Source organism: Sminthopsis crassicaudata, chromosome 1, assembly GCF_048593235.1.
Source record: "Sminthopsis crassicaudata isolate SCR6 chromosome 1, ASM4859323v1, whole genome shotgun sequence".
NCBI lineage: Eukaryota > Metazoa > Chordata > Mammalia > Dasyuromorphia > Dasyuridae > Sminthopsis > Sminthopsis crassicaudata.
This window is the reverse complement of record NC_133617.1, coordinates 188,257,491-188,273,718: the sequence shown is the minus strand read 5'-3', so window position 1 is coordinate 188,273,718 and position 16,228 is coordinate 188,257,491. Positions and strand designations below refer to the sequence as shown.

General features: G+C 32.4%; 1 protein-coding gene across 6 annotated transcripts in view; it reads left to right on the top strand.

The window, feature by feature from the left end:
- DCDC2 (doublecortin domain containing 2) overlaps positions 1–16,228 on the top strand; it is a 200,764-nt gene that overhangs the window by 86,631 nt on the left and 97,905 nt on the right. For all 6 annotated transcript variants that reach the window (XM_074272693.1, XM_074272688.1, XM_074272680.1 and 3 more), the window contains 2 exons: positions 271–417; positions 2,120–2,174. In XM_074272693.1, the coding sequence (XP_074128794.1) occupies positions 271–417; positions 2,120–2,174 (202 nt within the window). The remainder of the gene's footprint in view (positions 1–270; positions 418–2,119; positions 2,175–16,228) is intronic.

Below are 16,228 nucleotides of genomic sequence, written 5' to 3'. Positions count from 1 at the left end.
AAATGTAAAAGTCACTTCCTGATTCAAATTGTTATGAGGAAAAACTTAGAGGTCTATATGAAGACTGATTACTTTTAATTGGATTTTTAGACTCACTTGATATGTAATAATATTGAATAGTTATTTTCATCTTTGGTGAGCATTTAACCAACCAAACATCAAAATTCTGAATATTGAATCATATAAATAATAAAAAGTTTTAAATATTCTATTTTGAATAAACATCTGAATTCTAATAAATCTAATTGTTTGCCATTAATATTTTGACAGACTTTATACTTTAGAAGGAAAACTTGTCCAAAGCGGGTCAGAGTTGGAGAATGGACAGTTTTATGTAGCGGTTGGCAGAGACAAGTTTAAAAGATTGCCTTACAGTGATTTACTTTTTGATAAATCAACAATGAGAAGACCTTATGGGTAAGTTCTCACTTTTTTCAAAAAAAGTAGCTAGAATACTTTGTTACTTATTGTATTAGTCTATTTGCTGACTAACAAAAAGTTTCATATTCAATTGGAACTCTTTTACATACATTGGGATCCAAAAAATTAATGATATTGTAATCTGTATCTTTACTGCTATGGTAAGACAATAAAAAGCTATGTTTAAGAAAAAAGACTATTTTTTCTAAATCTAGGAAAGTATACATGGGTCTTCTATTGTATATAGAACATGTAATGAATTAAATTTTTTTCTTATGAAAAAGATCCATAATAATTGACATAAAATATTAAAACCAATGGAAATTTTAAGACTATCTCAACAATTTAGACAGATTTTTAAAAATCTGATTTAGGGAGAAACAACAACTACATTTTGAAAATGACCAATTTTTCATGTGCCTCTCTTTATATTAAATCTGAATGTTTTGCATTGTTATTATATTGTAGTTCTGAAGAAATTGAATTGAATTGCATAGTTAGTATAGCCAGAAATTCAGAAATTTCCTCTATTTTTAGTTACGCGTATATGTTTTCTTAGTTGGAAATGCATGATAATTTTCCTTTACTCTTGAAAGATATATTTTTCCTTCAAGAATAGAATCTTTACAAAAATTTAAAAACTATAGATTGACTATCTGTTAGATTCATAGTCATTGTAATGTCACCACTGAAAGAGGTTATTGTCCTTGCCATATTGACCTTTTATGTCAATAAAAGGAGAGAATGGAGGATAATTAACTCATCTTTCCATATTTATTCTACTTTTTGCCATGAGGCAAAGTTTTGAAAGACAGAAAAAGAAATCCATTGATTTGAATTCTACTGATTCAAATTTCAATATACTTGATAAAGAAGATTATATCAACAAAATTTTGAAGGATGATAGTATTTGAACTATAGATGAAAATGAATATTTTCAGGTACCCTGGAAGCACCAAATGTTATTTTATTCATAAATCACTCATCTATTTAAAAAAAACCTAGATAAAAAAGTTACTTTAGTTTGTTAGGCACTTTGCAAAATTTTGATAATCTATTTCATTACATATACTTTGAAAGAATAAAAACTACATTTATTTTAAACCATTTTACGAATCATACATTCTCACCAATATACATGAATCCTTAGTTCATTAGGTTTTAAAATATGTGTATCTGTTACCTTTCACTTGGTGGAATTGAGGATGGCAGTCTAAATTGGGCTGCATTTCAATCATGTATCTTTAATATATGACTTTAAAGTCTTAAAATCTCATAAGTTTTTTTTTTTTTTGTGGATATTGATAATTTAAAATCTGCTTTAAAACTTTCAGATAAGTGCCAAAAATTTGCCAGGCTCCTCTCTCCATAATAGGTATTTAATAACATCATTATTCTTGACTACATACTTAGCAGAAAATACTACTAAGCCTGGAAAATGGCATTTTGCAAGATAAATTTAAAACATTGGGGATTTGAAATTTGAAAATGTTCCTAAAAATCCAAAGGCAAATTTAAATTTAGGAATTATTTAGGAAGTTGTAGTAAATAGATATTCCCAGATAAATTAGCATTATTCTGTGTTAACATTGACTTAAGCATGAACAGTCAAAGGATTAATGTTTTTACCATGGGTACTGTATGATGTATTATTGATAATACAGTATTCCAATTCTTCAGTTATGATTTCTTTCTGCAGTCAGAAAACCTCTTCACTGCCTCCAATTGTTGGATCCAGAAAATCTAAAGGAAGTGTAAGTATCATTTGCTACAGTCATTTTCCTTAATGTTTTGAATTTCCAAAGGATATAGAGAGACTATCCTTTCGGTTTCAATTAAATCAGACTATAAAACTCAGCTACCTTTGTGAACCAAACATGTAATCATACTATTAAAATTAGAAAAAAAGATATTTGAGATCTAGGCTTGAAATTCTGCTGTAGAAGAGCATTATGGGGTAGGGAGGGTATAAATGAATAAAATATTGCTGAATTGGGATTAGGTCTTTTACTCACAGTGGTGCATGTACCTCTGTTTCTCATTTTAAGCCATGACTGAAGTCCTGGAACAGAACAGAATAACCTCAATATTATATTGATTCAAACCAGTGATGCTTTGTAACAATGATAATGAAAAAGGAAGTTAGTTTTCTTTTAAGAGTATGGTAGAGGGTCAACAAGTTGATACAGTATATAGAGTGCTGTCTCTGGTGTCAGGAGAACCTGAATTCAAATTTGAGCTCATATTCTTACCAGCTGCGAGTCACTCAATCCTGATTGTCTCCAAAAAAGAAATTATATCTCCTTTTTGTGTCCTAGAAGGTAAAAGGTATAAATTGAAGACTCCACGTTTCCTTAACAATGTCATGGATTTTTTATTCATTCATTTACTAATTTCATCTATTAATTAAGTCATTTCCAGGACTTTGAGTTGACATTTGTGTTTGGGTCCTGCAAATACTACCAACTAACTGTGTGACTATGAATAATTCACTTACTATAATTTTCTCATCTCTAAAATAATCATAATAATTAGATTACTTATGACACAAGGCTAATGTTGAGGAAAGTGACCAGTATACTATTAAGCTTTCTTTAAATATGATCTATAATTACATTTACCCACTTCTATTTACTATTATGTGTGTATATGCATATATCCACATGTATCTACTTATATTTACCATCCTGTAATTATAGGTAAAGGTGATTAATTCAACTAACATTGATATTGAGAAACATTTAGTAAATTGAGAAACAGGTATCAAGTGCTTATAAGTCAAAGCCATAGGAATGGTGTAGTGGGAAGAACTTTGGCCTGAGAGACAGGAGACTTGCCTTAAATTTCCTCTCTGATTCAGGCTTCTGATCTATCTATAAAGTGAGGAGGAGTTTTTAAGTAACCTCTAATGTCCATTCTTACTTTACAATTTTGTGGTTCTCTGATATGCAGTTTTCTTTGGCTGTGTCTGCAAAGGGTTCTTGGTTCTACTATTTTGATTGAATTATTTGATCAATCAAGCAACTATTTTGACTTTTTGTTCCACTTAATTAGCTAAATTGAGGTGTTAATTTGGCATAGTGTAAACCTAGTTGTAGCCAAGTAATTACAGTTTTATTGATGATTAAATTCATGTAATTTTCTTTAGTTTTTTTAACCTTAGCTAAAATGCTCTAAACCTTTTGAAATATAGAAAACATCTCTAGATAAATAGGAGCATAATACTATTAGCATATCAATCAACCAGTAAATATTTTTTGAGAGAGCCAGCATATTGTGAAGTGAGAATAATAATATCTTAAGCATCTATCTTACAGGGTTATTGTATGGATCAAGTATAATAATGAATAGAAAATGCTTTGCAAACTTTAAAGTGCTGTTCAAATGTCAACCATTATTATTATTATTGATTATATACTATGAATAAGGCTTGGCATTCTGGAGGGTATAAAAGAGTATAAAAGTCAGTTTCTGCCTAAAGACAATTTATAATCTCTGTGAGAAGCAGAACAAAAGAAAATAGTTATAAAAATATAGCAATCTGTGATAGTGCCAAAGTGAATGTCAGGATTTCAAAGGGGAGAGAGAACATTAGTGGTTCAGTGGTAGAAGAAAATGTTATAGATGACTTGTAGGCAGTAATTAATGTAGGCAATAATTATCAAAACTATTGGGTATTGGCTGAAAAATAGAAAGGTAGATCTGTGGAACAGAGTTGATATACAACCTATCGTAGCAAATAAATAAAGTAACCTTGCATTTGACAAATGTAAAGACTTAAGATTTTGGTATAATAATTCATTTAGGGTTGAGAAAACTGGAAAGCAGTATGTATGGCAGCAGCAGACCATAGGCCAATATCTTAGACCATTAACCAAATAAGATCAAATAAGATTAAAATAGATACATGATCTGGATATAAAGAGGGAGATTATAAGAAAATTTAAAGAATATGGAACATATTACTTATCAGGCTTTTATAGATAGGTAAAGAATTTTTGAATTAATAAGAGTCACAGAGCAGTGTCATGTTAATTGGATAAATTTTGATTGTATTAAGTTAAAAAGTTTTGTGCAAATAAAACAAATTAACCAAGATCAGAAGGAAGGCAGAAAATTTTGGGAAAAAATAATTTTTCAAAATAAAGGTTTCATCTCAAGTATATAAACTTTGTCAAATCTATAAAAATATGAGTCATTCCCCAGTTCATAATAGATTAAAGAATATGGGATTGAAGAAATTATACAACCCAGAAAAGTAGAGAAGTCAAAGGGATTCTTATGTGTGTGTGTGGTGGGGGAGGGGGAGAAAAAAGGACATTTACAGGCATAGCCAGAACAAGAAGAAATAGCTTGAACAAAAAATAATTAATAAGCATGAAGTGCTTGGGAGAAGATGAGTCAATTAGTGTGGAGGTTTCATGCAAGGGAGTTGTCTTTATTCATTTGTTGCCCTAATGTGCAACAATTTGTGCCCTCATTTGGGGATTTCTTGGCAAAGAAGCTGGAGTAGTTTGCCATTTCCTTCTCCAGCTTTTTTTACAGATAAAGAAAATGAGGCAAATAGAATTAAGTTACTTGCCCAAGGACACATTGCTAGTAAATGTCTAGGGCCAGATTTAAATTCAGAAAGGTGAGTTTTCCTAACGCCAGGTCCAGCATTCTATCTACTGTACCACCTAGATGCCCCATGAAGAGAAATAGTAGGGGATGATTTTGGAATGATAGTTTGGGGCTAGATTATAGAGGGCTTCGAATACCAGGCTTATAGAATTTGGACTTTAATCCTGAAGACATTGGGAAACTTTTTGATATATTTGAATGGGGAAGTGACTTGAGCTTTATTCTGGTTTTAGTGTGCACGATTGTTTAGAAGAAAAAGAGACTGGGATAAAGGAAATTTCCTCTTTTGTGATAAGAGATAATAATGTGACATTGTAGAAGAATCCACAGGACTTTTTTTTACTGGTTATATAGAAGTCATAAGAGAAGAAGGACTCAGTGATGACTTAAGATTCAAAACAAAGTTGACTGGAAGAATGACAGTTTTGAAATGGGTTATTCCATCTATAAACCGGTTCCTGCAGTTTATATACCCTAATTTGATATTGGAAATAAACTCAATTGAAAGACATATGTTTAGGTAGTCTTAAGATGGATTTGACTCCAGATTTCATTCTTGCTTACTTTCCTGATACTGGTTCACACTGTATGTAGGCTCTGGAATAGTAGAAACTCCAAGTCTGGTCCAAGATAGATAGCTCTACACATCTACTATATACTGCATAGATGATATATAGGGGAAAGGAGTCAGGAGCAACATAGATACTGCTACAGTAGCTCCCCAGGTTCAATAAATTTATCTGAAATTATAACTCTACTTTCTCTGACAGTAATGTACTCTGTCACTATGACCTCATATAACAAACACTCTAAGACTATCAAGAAAAAGACAGTTTGATTAAAAAAATTGATATTGTTTGAATACAGACTCTGAAGCATGTTATGTTTACTTTCATTTTTTTCTTTTGGGTCTTGGAAATCTTTTATATAACTGCAAATATGTAACCTATATCTGATTACTTAGAGTCCCAAGGATGAGGGAAGCAGAGGGAGGAACAGAAGGATAAAATTTGGAACTCAAAACTTTAAGTGAAAATATTTAAAAATTTGAAAAATATAGCATCCTATGCATCACCTGTTTTCTTCCAATACCTGCATGCAGTCTGCTACCTGAGCCTCAGTACAGTTTGTTTAAAAGGATGTCTTTAATGTGGAGCATAAAATGTGTGCAAACCCTTAGCTCTATATAGCACATAGTTCCTTATTTTTCAGTCAATAAACAAGCATTTATTAAGAACCTACTATGTGTCAGGCACTGTAGTTGGCCAAGGAAATACCAATATAATAAATTAAATGATTTCTACTCATAAGGAACTTAAATTCTAACAGGGGAGACAAGTAAATTTATAAGAATATGCCATATACATAAATATAAATTAATATAAACCAATTGAACATAAGAGTATTTGGGAGAGAGGGCACTAGCAGTTGGAGAGGAGAAGAAAAGACCTTTAAGTAGAAGATAGTGCTTGAGCTGTGTCTTGAAAGAAAAGAAGGATTCCCTGAAGTAGAAGTGAGGAAGGAGTATATTCCATTTATGTGGGGTGTTGAAAATACAAGGAGTCAGGAAAGAGGCAGCTTTGAAGTGTACACCTTTCTCATTTTCACCTCTTAAAATCTTTGACTTCTTGTAGTTCTCAGTACAGCTTCCTTTGGAAAGTTCTTCTGCATTCTCCTTGTTCCTGTTCTTTCTTCCATAAAAAGATTTGTATTTACTTCTGTTTTATAGGTTATACATATGCTATCATTAAAATATATTTCCATATTAATCATAGCTGTGAAAGAAAAAACATCAAAAGGAAAAAAATGCAAAAAAAAATAAGTGAAAAAGTATGTTTCATTCTTCATTCAGAGTTCATTAGAGTTCTTTATCTGGATGTGGAGAGCATTTTTCTTCCCAAGTCCTTTGTACTTGTCTTGGATCATTGTGATGCTGAGAATAGCTGGGTCATTCATAGTTGATTATTATACAATGCTACTAATATTGTATATAATGTTTACTTTGTTCTGCTCATTTCACTTTGCTTCAGTTAATGCAAGTCTTTCTTGTTTTTTTCCTGAATCTGGCTTTTCATAATTTCTTATTGCACAATAGCATTTTGTTCTCCTCATACACCATGCCTTGGTCAGCTGTTCCCCAATTGATGAGCATCCCCTCAATTTCCAATATTTTGCCAACCTGCAAACGACTGCTATAAATAATTTTGTACATGTAGATTTTCCCTACTTTTTTTGATCTCTTTAGGATATAGACCCAGTAGTGATATCAAAGTGGATCAAAGGATATGCACAGTTTGGTTGTCCGTTAGGTGTAGTTCCAAATTTTTCTTCAGAATGGTTGGATCAGTTCATAACTCTACCAACAGTGCATTAGTATCCCAAATTTTCTACATCCTATTCAATATTTATCATTTTACTTTTTCATCATATTAGTCAATCTAAGAGGTGTAAGGTGGTACTTCAGAGTTGTTTTATTTGCATTTCTCTAAAGAAAAGTGATTTAGAGCATTTCTTCATATGCTTATAGCTAGCTTTGATTTCTTCATTTGAAAACTGCCAGTTTATAATTTTTGACCATGTATCAATTGGGGAACGACTCATATTCTTATAAATCTGAATCAATTTTATATATATTTGAAAAATGAGAACTTTATCAGAAACACTTGCTGTAAAGATTTTTTTCTAGCTTTCTGCTTTCCTTCTAATACTGGTTGTATTGGTTTTGCTTATGCAAAAAACTTTTTAACTTAATTAGATCAGAATAATCTATTTTACATTTCAAATGTTCTTTAACTTACTTAACTTTTCCTTTAAGAATTTGGAACTATACTAGTACTTGATATATATGTTTAGTATTGATATTATTTTATGACTCTTTTACTTATTTTTATTTTTTGCAAGACAGTTTGAGTTAAATGACTTGCCCAGGATCAAACAGCATCATCTACTTGTACCTCTGTGATACCTTTTACAACATGTAGTTTCCTTCCTTGTCTCTTTTAATTAGGTCTATTTTTACTTTTGTTTTGTCTGAGATCAGGATTGTCACATCTGCTTTTTTTCTCTTTCAGCATAAGCATAATAGATTCTGTTCTAGCCCTTTACCTTTTCTCTGTATGTATATCTCTACTTTAGGTGTGTTTCTTGAGATAACATATTGTAGCATGCTGGTTTTTGATTCACCCTGCTATCAGTTTTATGGGAGAGTTTATGCCATTTACATTCAAAATTATGATCACTGTCTATTTCCCCCCATCCTATTTTTCTCCTATTTGTTCTTTCTTTTGTTTCATCCTTTTGCTCATTGACAGTGTTTTGATTTTGCTTACTGCCTCCCCCAGTCTTCTACCAGTCCTGCTTATATTTTACTTAATTTCCCCCCCTGCTTTCCTATTGGGTTAGATAGATTTCTACATTCAACTTATTGTGTATATTATTCCCCCTTTTATGCCAGTACAGATGAGAATAAAGTTCAAGCAAAGCCCATCACACACCTTCTCATGTTTCTCTCCAATATACTAGGGAGAAAATAGTGGAAAACATAGATCTAATGAAAAAAAAACCCTCAAGAGAAATTAAGTTAAAAAGAGAAAATTGGAGAGAGAGAAAGAGAGAGAGAGAGAGAGAGAGAGAGAGAGAGAAAGAGAGAGAGAGAGAGAGGAGATTGATCTGTATTCAGACACAGTCAATTCCTTTTTTTGGGTATAGATAGAATTTTTCATCATAAGTCCTTCAGAGTAATCATGGATGATTGTACTACTAAGAATAGTAAAGTCATTCACAGTTGATCATCCCAAAACATTGCTATTACCTTTTATAGAGTATATTTCACCTTTTTTAAACTCCATGAAGGACTTTTCTAGTTTTTTTTTTCTCCCCAAAAATATACTGCTTATCATTTCCCATAGAACAATAATATTCTATCATAAACACATGCCAATTTATTGGGCCAGTCCCTAATTGATGGGTATCCTTTCAACTTCCAAATTTTTGCCCTAAGAAGAGAGCTGCTGTGAATATTTTTTGTACATATATGTCATTTCCCTTTTTATTTTGAATCTGTTTTGGTATTCATACCAAGTAGTGGTGTTACTAAATGATCAAAGTATATGGATGAATTTATAGCCCTTTAGGCACAGATTATATCTTTTTTTCATTTATGAATTGGGGCATGGTTCTTTTTTTTTTTTTTTTTTTAAATAAATTTGTCCTAGTTCTTTCTATGTTTGAGAAATGAGGCCTTATCAGAAATTTGCTTCAAAATTCTTTTTACAATTACTATTGCTAATTGTATTTCCCCCTATTTATTCTCTTCTTTCAAAGGTTCCTCCTCAAAAGTGTTTTGCTACTAACTACTCCCTCCCTTAATATGCCCTCTCTTTTATACCTTTCCCCTCTTCACATACCCATTTCACTTTTATTTTCTGACCTTATTGAGGTTGTTTTTTATTTGATTAGATATGTTATTTCTTCTTTGAGCCAGTTCTGATTTCACTTTCTTCCCTTTTTCCTTTCCTATGCTCCTCCAGTGTAAAAGCTTTTTCTTGCCACTTTTTTTATGGCAGAAAATTTGTACCATTTCACTTCTTTCTTTCCCTTTCTTCCAGTAGATTTCCCTCTCACCCCTTAATTTCTTCATTAAAAAAGCCAATTTTACTTCATATTCTACTCACATTTGTGCCCTCTGGATATATATACACTTGCTAACTGCCATAACAATGAGAAAGTTTTAATGAATTACAACTATCATTCTCCCAAGTAGGGATGCAAATGGATAAACTTTATTAAATTCTTTATGATATCACTTTCCTGATTACCTCCTTATATTTCTCCAGAATCCTGTATTTGAAAATTAGGTTTTCTATTCAGTTCTGATCACAAATATTTGAAAATCCTCTATTTCATTGAATGACCACCTTTTTCTCTGAAGGATACTTAGTTTCACTTGGTAGATGATTCTTGGTTGTAATCCTAGCTTTATTGCTCTCCGGAATATCATATTCCAAGACTCTTTTTTTTTTTTTTCAAGTAGAAGCTGCTAACTTCTGGCCATGCTCTACTATGCTTGCTGACTGTGCTTACTGTGACTTCACTATACTCAAAATGTTTCTTTCTGGGTGCTTGCAACATTTTCTCCTTAATCTGGAAGTTCTTGAATTTGACTATAATATTTCTGGGATTTTGGGATCTTTTTCAGGAGGTGATCAGTGGGGGACCTGACCACAAGCACTGTTTTCTGTCCTGAAACTGTTAGGAGTATCCACTGTAGTTGTACGATCTAGTGCTGAATTAACAGAGTTCTGTTTTGCTGATGCTTGGGCCCTGGGATTGGGCTGGGCCTGTGCTAGTGTGGCCTGCATTGGGATTGCACATCAGTGCTGACTTATAACTGGTTATCCTGAGGCACAGTCAGTGTCTTGGAGTTGGTGTTTGCCTACTTTACTACACTGGGGCTGAGAATCTCATGCTGGTTTGCTGAGATGGTACTTGCTGATGGCTTACTGGGACACTTCCTGTCTTGGACTGCATTTCCCTTTTGCCTGAGTGAGACATCTTTCTTGCTGACCTTTCTTAGTTCCTTAGATTAAAAATAATTGTTTCCCTGGTTTTTTTTTTTTTTTTTTTTTTTTGCTAGTTCTCCTCTTCCATGATTTGTTTTATGATTATTTGGAGATAAATATGGGAGAGTTAGAACTACTGCTCATTCCACCCTCTTGGTTCCTGGAAGTCCCAGATTCCATACTACTATTTATTCAAAGGTCTACATACTATGTAATAATTAGCTCATTAATTCCCTCAGGTTGAGAGGAAAGATGGATTAACAGAAATCAAGTGAGGATAAATTACTAATGTAAGGTCATAAAAAAGTTGGTGTGGTACAAATGAGAATGAGAATATGAGTAAATCTTTGGATTTCCAATCTAATTCTGGGTCACTGAGCTATGAAACCAAATGTAGAAAATCTGACATTGTGATTAAAAAAAAAGTTCTTTGTATTAATATATGCCCATATACATGGAATGCAGCTTTTGAAAGATTATGTGAAACTATATTATCATTTTGTTTGGCTATTTAAAAAAATAATTCTAGTGAATAGCCCTTTAAGAATACTTTTTGTAGATAAATCCAAAATACTAAAGCACATTTTTAACCAAAGGATGTGTTGCTTTCTTTTAATTGTCAGCTTTCCCAATGCATTCAGGTATTTTGCTGAAAAACCATATCTTAGGCTAGAGTTTAGGGAAAAAAGGAAGATAGAAAGATCGAAAATAAAGTTAAAAACTTGAGTTCTTAGGTACTACTTCTAATGTTAGTCAAAAGGAATACGTGGTTTGATTTTTCAAAAATTCAATTTATACGTAGCTTTTGAGGAGTTACATTCATTATACAAAATGTAGTGTTGCAGTATATTTAAAGAAGGGAGATTATAATTGTCCTTTTACAAATTTGTACAATTTGCTGTTAATGAGAGGGGGGGCAACTCATATGAGTCCCAGATCTCTTGAGACCTCATGATTCAATAGGAATAAGGATAAAGAAAAAATTCTAGAGGAAGTGATATTGAAAAAATTGCTTCAAAATTGCCCTGGAAGCAGCCCATCTTATAGGAAATGTTGAATGAAGTCAGAAGAATGTTCATTTATTTGCTAAACTAAGAATAAATTGTGATTTTATGTTAAAGAAGGAAGGATGGTGAATGGATACTATGAAATTTAAAGCTGAAGAATACAATGGAAAGATTCCTAGATTAAGTATCAGAGGACTTCCATCCAAATCCCACTTTTACTTCTTATAGTGTGTTTTTATGGCAAGCTAATCAATCTCTTGTACCTCAGTTGGAAAAACTGAGAGACTTGGACTAGATAATCTCCAAAGTCTCTTCAACTTCTTAAGTCTTTAAAAAAAAAATCATGAGATGAGGAATTCCTTGGTTCTCCAGATTGTTACAAAGTGCCCTCTAGTGTTCATGATGCACAACATTTGAGAAGTATTTAAAGAAAGCCAGATGCTGGATTTTCATTTTTTCTTTTGTTTTTTATATCTTATTAATTCATGAACTTTTATTTTCAGACTTTATTTCTTTTTTACAAAGATAAGGATCTTGTATTTCTACCAAAGTCTTACTCTGATGTTTCATTGTGTTTAGAGGTGTGATAAAGAAGGAGATACTGTCCTATAATGGAAGGAAAGAGACCAAATATGAAGTCATTATACCTAAACTTAAATTCTGAGTCTGTAGCTTACTACTTTGTGTCTTTGGACAAGTCACTAAATTCTCAAAGTCTCAGTTTTCACATCTGAAAAATGAAGAATTGGATTAGAGAAGTCCTAAAGTCCTTTTTAGTTTGAAGTCTGTAATCCTCTGAACCAAGTAGAATACAGAATCAAGAATAGATCCATGGCAGAATATACCTGATCACCATAGGGCAGGTTGCTATTTTTTTATCACAGTATTTGTGGAATTATCTGTTAAGGACTGGAGGGGTAATAATCCATATTAGAGGAACACAACTTTTTTGAAGCTTTTGAAAAGATTTAGGGCTATAGACTATTGAATTAAGTAAGTATATAGACTTTAAAATGATAGTAAATTACTCTGATTTCATGTTAAGCTAAACTCTTATTTTTCTTCCTATAAAAATATTTTTAATCTTATATTTGTTGTTGAAGAAATTGAAGCCCAGTATAGTTAAATTTCTTGCCTGGTGATACAGTCAAGAGTAAGAAATCAGCATGCATGAGTCAGTGTTTAGCCCCCTGGATAGCACTTTCTCCTTCTGTAAGCATCTGAAAATTGCACATTGTTAAGTCTGTTCAGGGAAGCAAAACTCATCTTGAAATTATTTTGAGCTTGAAATGACATAATATGATATAACCTTTGAAAAGTTCTAGTTGGGAAAAAAATGTTTGCCCTAGTAAACTAAAAGAAAAAAATCTAAGCTAAGATAGACTCAACATAGTATAATGGTAAGATGTATCTGTACTCAATGGAATAAGGCTCTAAAATTACTATGAAATAGTCGTTTCCTAGGTGATTCTCTGTGAGTCATTCTTGTATTTTGATTTCTCTTTTTTTTTACATACATGTGCTCATTCATAGTATGTAGAGTGTATCACTTGTCATTAGAAAGATTTGAGTTCGAATTCTGCCTCAGATATTAATCACTAACTGCATGACCTTACACAAGTCATTTAACCTCTGTCTGACTCAGTTTTATTATCTTTAAAATGGAAATAAAAATAATAGTATTCTTTACCTAGGGTTGTTGTGAGGTTAAAAAGAGACAATATATATCTTCATATATGCTTTGCATGACTTTGCAAACATGCTTTGCAAACTTTAAAGCTACATTTAATTATAGTAAATATATAAGAATATTAATATATATAATACATATGAATAAATATCATCATCATCATCATCATCATCAACCCTACAGCTACCACTAGCACTGTCATTATCACTATTATCATTATCCTTGGAAGAAACTTTTTCTATACTCCCTCTGTTGAAATTCTTTTAGACATATAATTCTGTTGCTTCTTTCTTAGATATCTAGTTCTGTTGCTTTTTTCATGAAAGAAAAATTTTCCTCATATCACCAGGTAAAAGCTTTCTTACCTCTTCAGATTTTTTTCACAGCATCTTCTCTGGATCCTTTTTCAATCCAATGTAACAAACTTTAAAGTCCCATCAAGTATGAGTCATGTCACAGACACTGTGAATAAAGTGTTTATGCATCAGTGTAATTTACAACAGGTAGGTAATGTTGGGGAAGGGAAAAATAATGTTTTTGAAAAATTTGAGAGAGAGAATATGTTTATCAGAGGGAACCATGGGAAGTGTAATGGGGAGATGGCATTGGAAAAAAACCAACCTATATCTTAAAAGAAGATAAGGAAAATAAATGGCAGAGACCTTCATGAAAGTATGGAGAAGGGAGTTATCAAGCTGTGTTTGAGAAACAAGAGTCCAGTTGGCTGGAATGCATGAAGGGTCAGGGGACTAATATGAAATGAAATCAGCAAGGAAGGTTGGAGTTAGTGTCTTGAGCTCTAAGAAAAGTTAGTAACTGAAAATGCCTATAGTCAGGCATGGCTGAAAAGGAAAGAAGGGGAGCAATATATTTAGTTTTGGAATATTGTTATTATTGTACAGATAGCTCTCCTGGTTCTGCTTACTTAACTTTGTATCATTTTATAAAGGCTTTACAGGTTTCTTTGAAACTGTCTCCTTCTTCATTGCTTATAGCACAATAATAATCCATTACATTTATATATCTCTGCAATATTGTTGGTTTGTTGAGTCAATTGCCCTTTCCCCTCCTGATCAGAATTATTCCTCTTTGAGTTTTCAGCATATCTCTATTTCTCCTCGACTGACTTTCTTCTTAGAATTTTAAATTATGGAATCCTAGCTCTTCCCCTATCCTCACTCCCAACTCTTTGGAATCTGAGTTCTAATACTTGAGAGTACATGTTTAGGCTCATCTTTATATATTTTAAAAGGAATTGGTTCCTTTTCAAAATTTTCATCAGTTTTATTCCAGCAACTAATTTTTTCTCCTGATGAATGAGACATATCTTTGTTGTTTCCTATGCTTTTTGAAAAATAAAATGAAAAATAAGACACATTTAGAAACCATTCTGGTTTTGGCATTTGATGTCTGGATAATTGAAATGACCAATCATTATGATATGGCTTTGTGCTAAACTTGAGATCTATTTCCTAATATTTCAACAAATACTTCAACAAAACTCAAACTTAGCACTTTACTTAAAATTTTTTAGTTATCTTCCTTATCAAATGTGCATCTGTGACATATGAGAACATAGGTTTTTATTATTAGATAATTTACAGGATTATGTCTTCTTTGAACAAACGACTAGTCAGCTAGTCTTTTCTACGGTAACTAACTTGATGGCTATCAAGTTTTCTCTTTGCTGCTTTTTACTTATTCCTGAGCTTGCAGGTATTTCATAATCCTTAGAGTGATAAATGGGCAGTTGGTGGTGCAGTGGACAGATTGCCTGGCCTGGAGTCAGGAACTCTCATCTTCCTAAGTTCAAATCTGACCTCAGACCCTTACTGTGTGACCTGGTCAAATCACTTAATACTGTTTGCTTAAGTTTCCTCATCTGTAAAATGAGTTGGAGAAGGAATTGGCAAATTGCTGAAGTATCTTTGTCAAGAAAGCACTAAATGGCGTTATGAAGAATCGGAGCTCATTGAAAAGTGACCAAAGAGTGCCATATAATACATATATACATAATGCTTTGGGGTTATAGAACACATCACAAATGTTATCTCATTTGTAGAATCACATTATCTAGATGTGGGTAGGGACCTTAGAGATCATCTAATAAAAACAAAACCCTTCATTTAATTCTCATACTGACTCTATGACCTTTGATGAGGAATAGGCACAATTTTCTAAGTGCCTTTGGAGTCAGAGAAACTGAGATCCAATTTAGTCACTGCTAATTACTACTGGGTGACTATAGTTAAAGTCACTTCATTTCTCTAGATCTCAGTTTTCTAATCTATAAAAAGAGAGGATTAGAATCAATGATCTCTAAATTTCCTTGAATCTCCCAATTTATATTCCTTTGATCTTATAGTCTGCTGTCACAATTTAAGTAGATATATATACTCTTTAAGTAGTATCACCTCACTTATCATGCCTTTCAGAAATTGTAATTATTGTGAACAAGAATTAGATTTCTATCCTTATAAAGTAAAAAGGGTTATAATCTAAGGGCAGTGAGTAAAACATCAGAGCTGGAGTCAGGAAGATCCACATTCGAATATGACTTCAGATCTTCCTAGCTTTGTAATCTCAGACAAATCTCGTAACCCCTATTTACCTTGGTACCTCCTTTATAAAATATGGTTACACTGGAGGAAGGAGTGGTAAACCAATCTAGGATCTTTGCTAAAAATATCCTTGGGGTCACATGGAGTCATACACAGCTAAACAACTGAAGGACATTATATGCACTAGCACTTATTCTTCATTTATGAAGAAATACTTTGCCTTCAGAACTACAAAAGCAGCACTTGATTCAAAGATATTCCCATCCATCTTGTTTCAATTTTATTCTTAGCACAGAATTACTGAATACTGTACTTTAAAGTTGGTTCTCCAATCACTTGAGAAGGGTTTTTTCCCTTCTTTCCAAA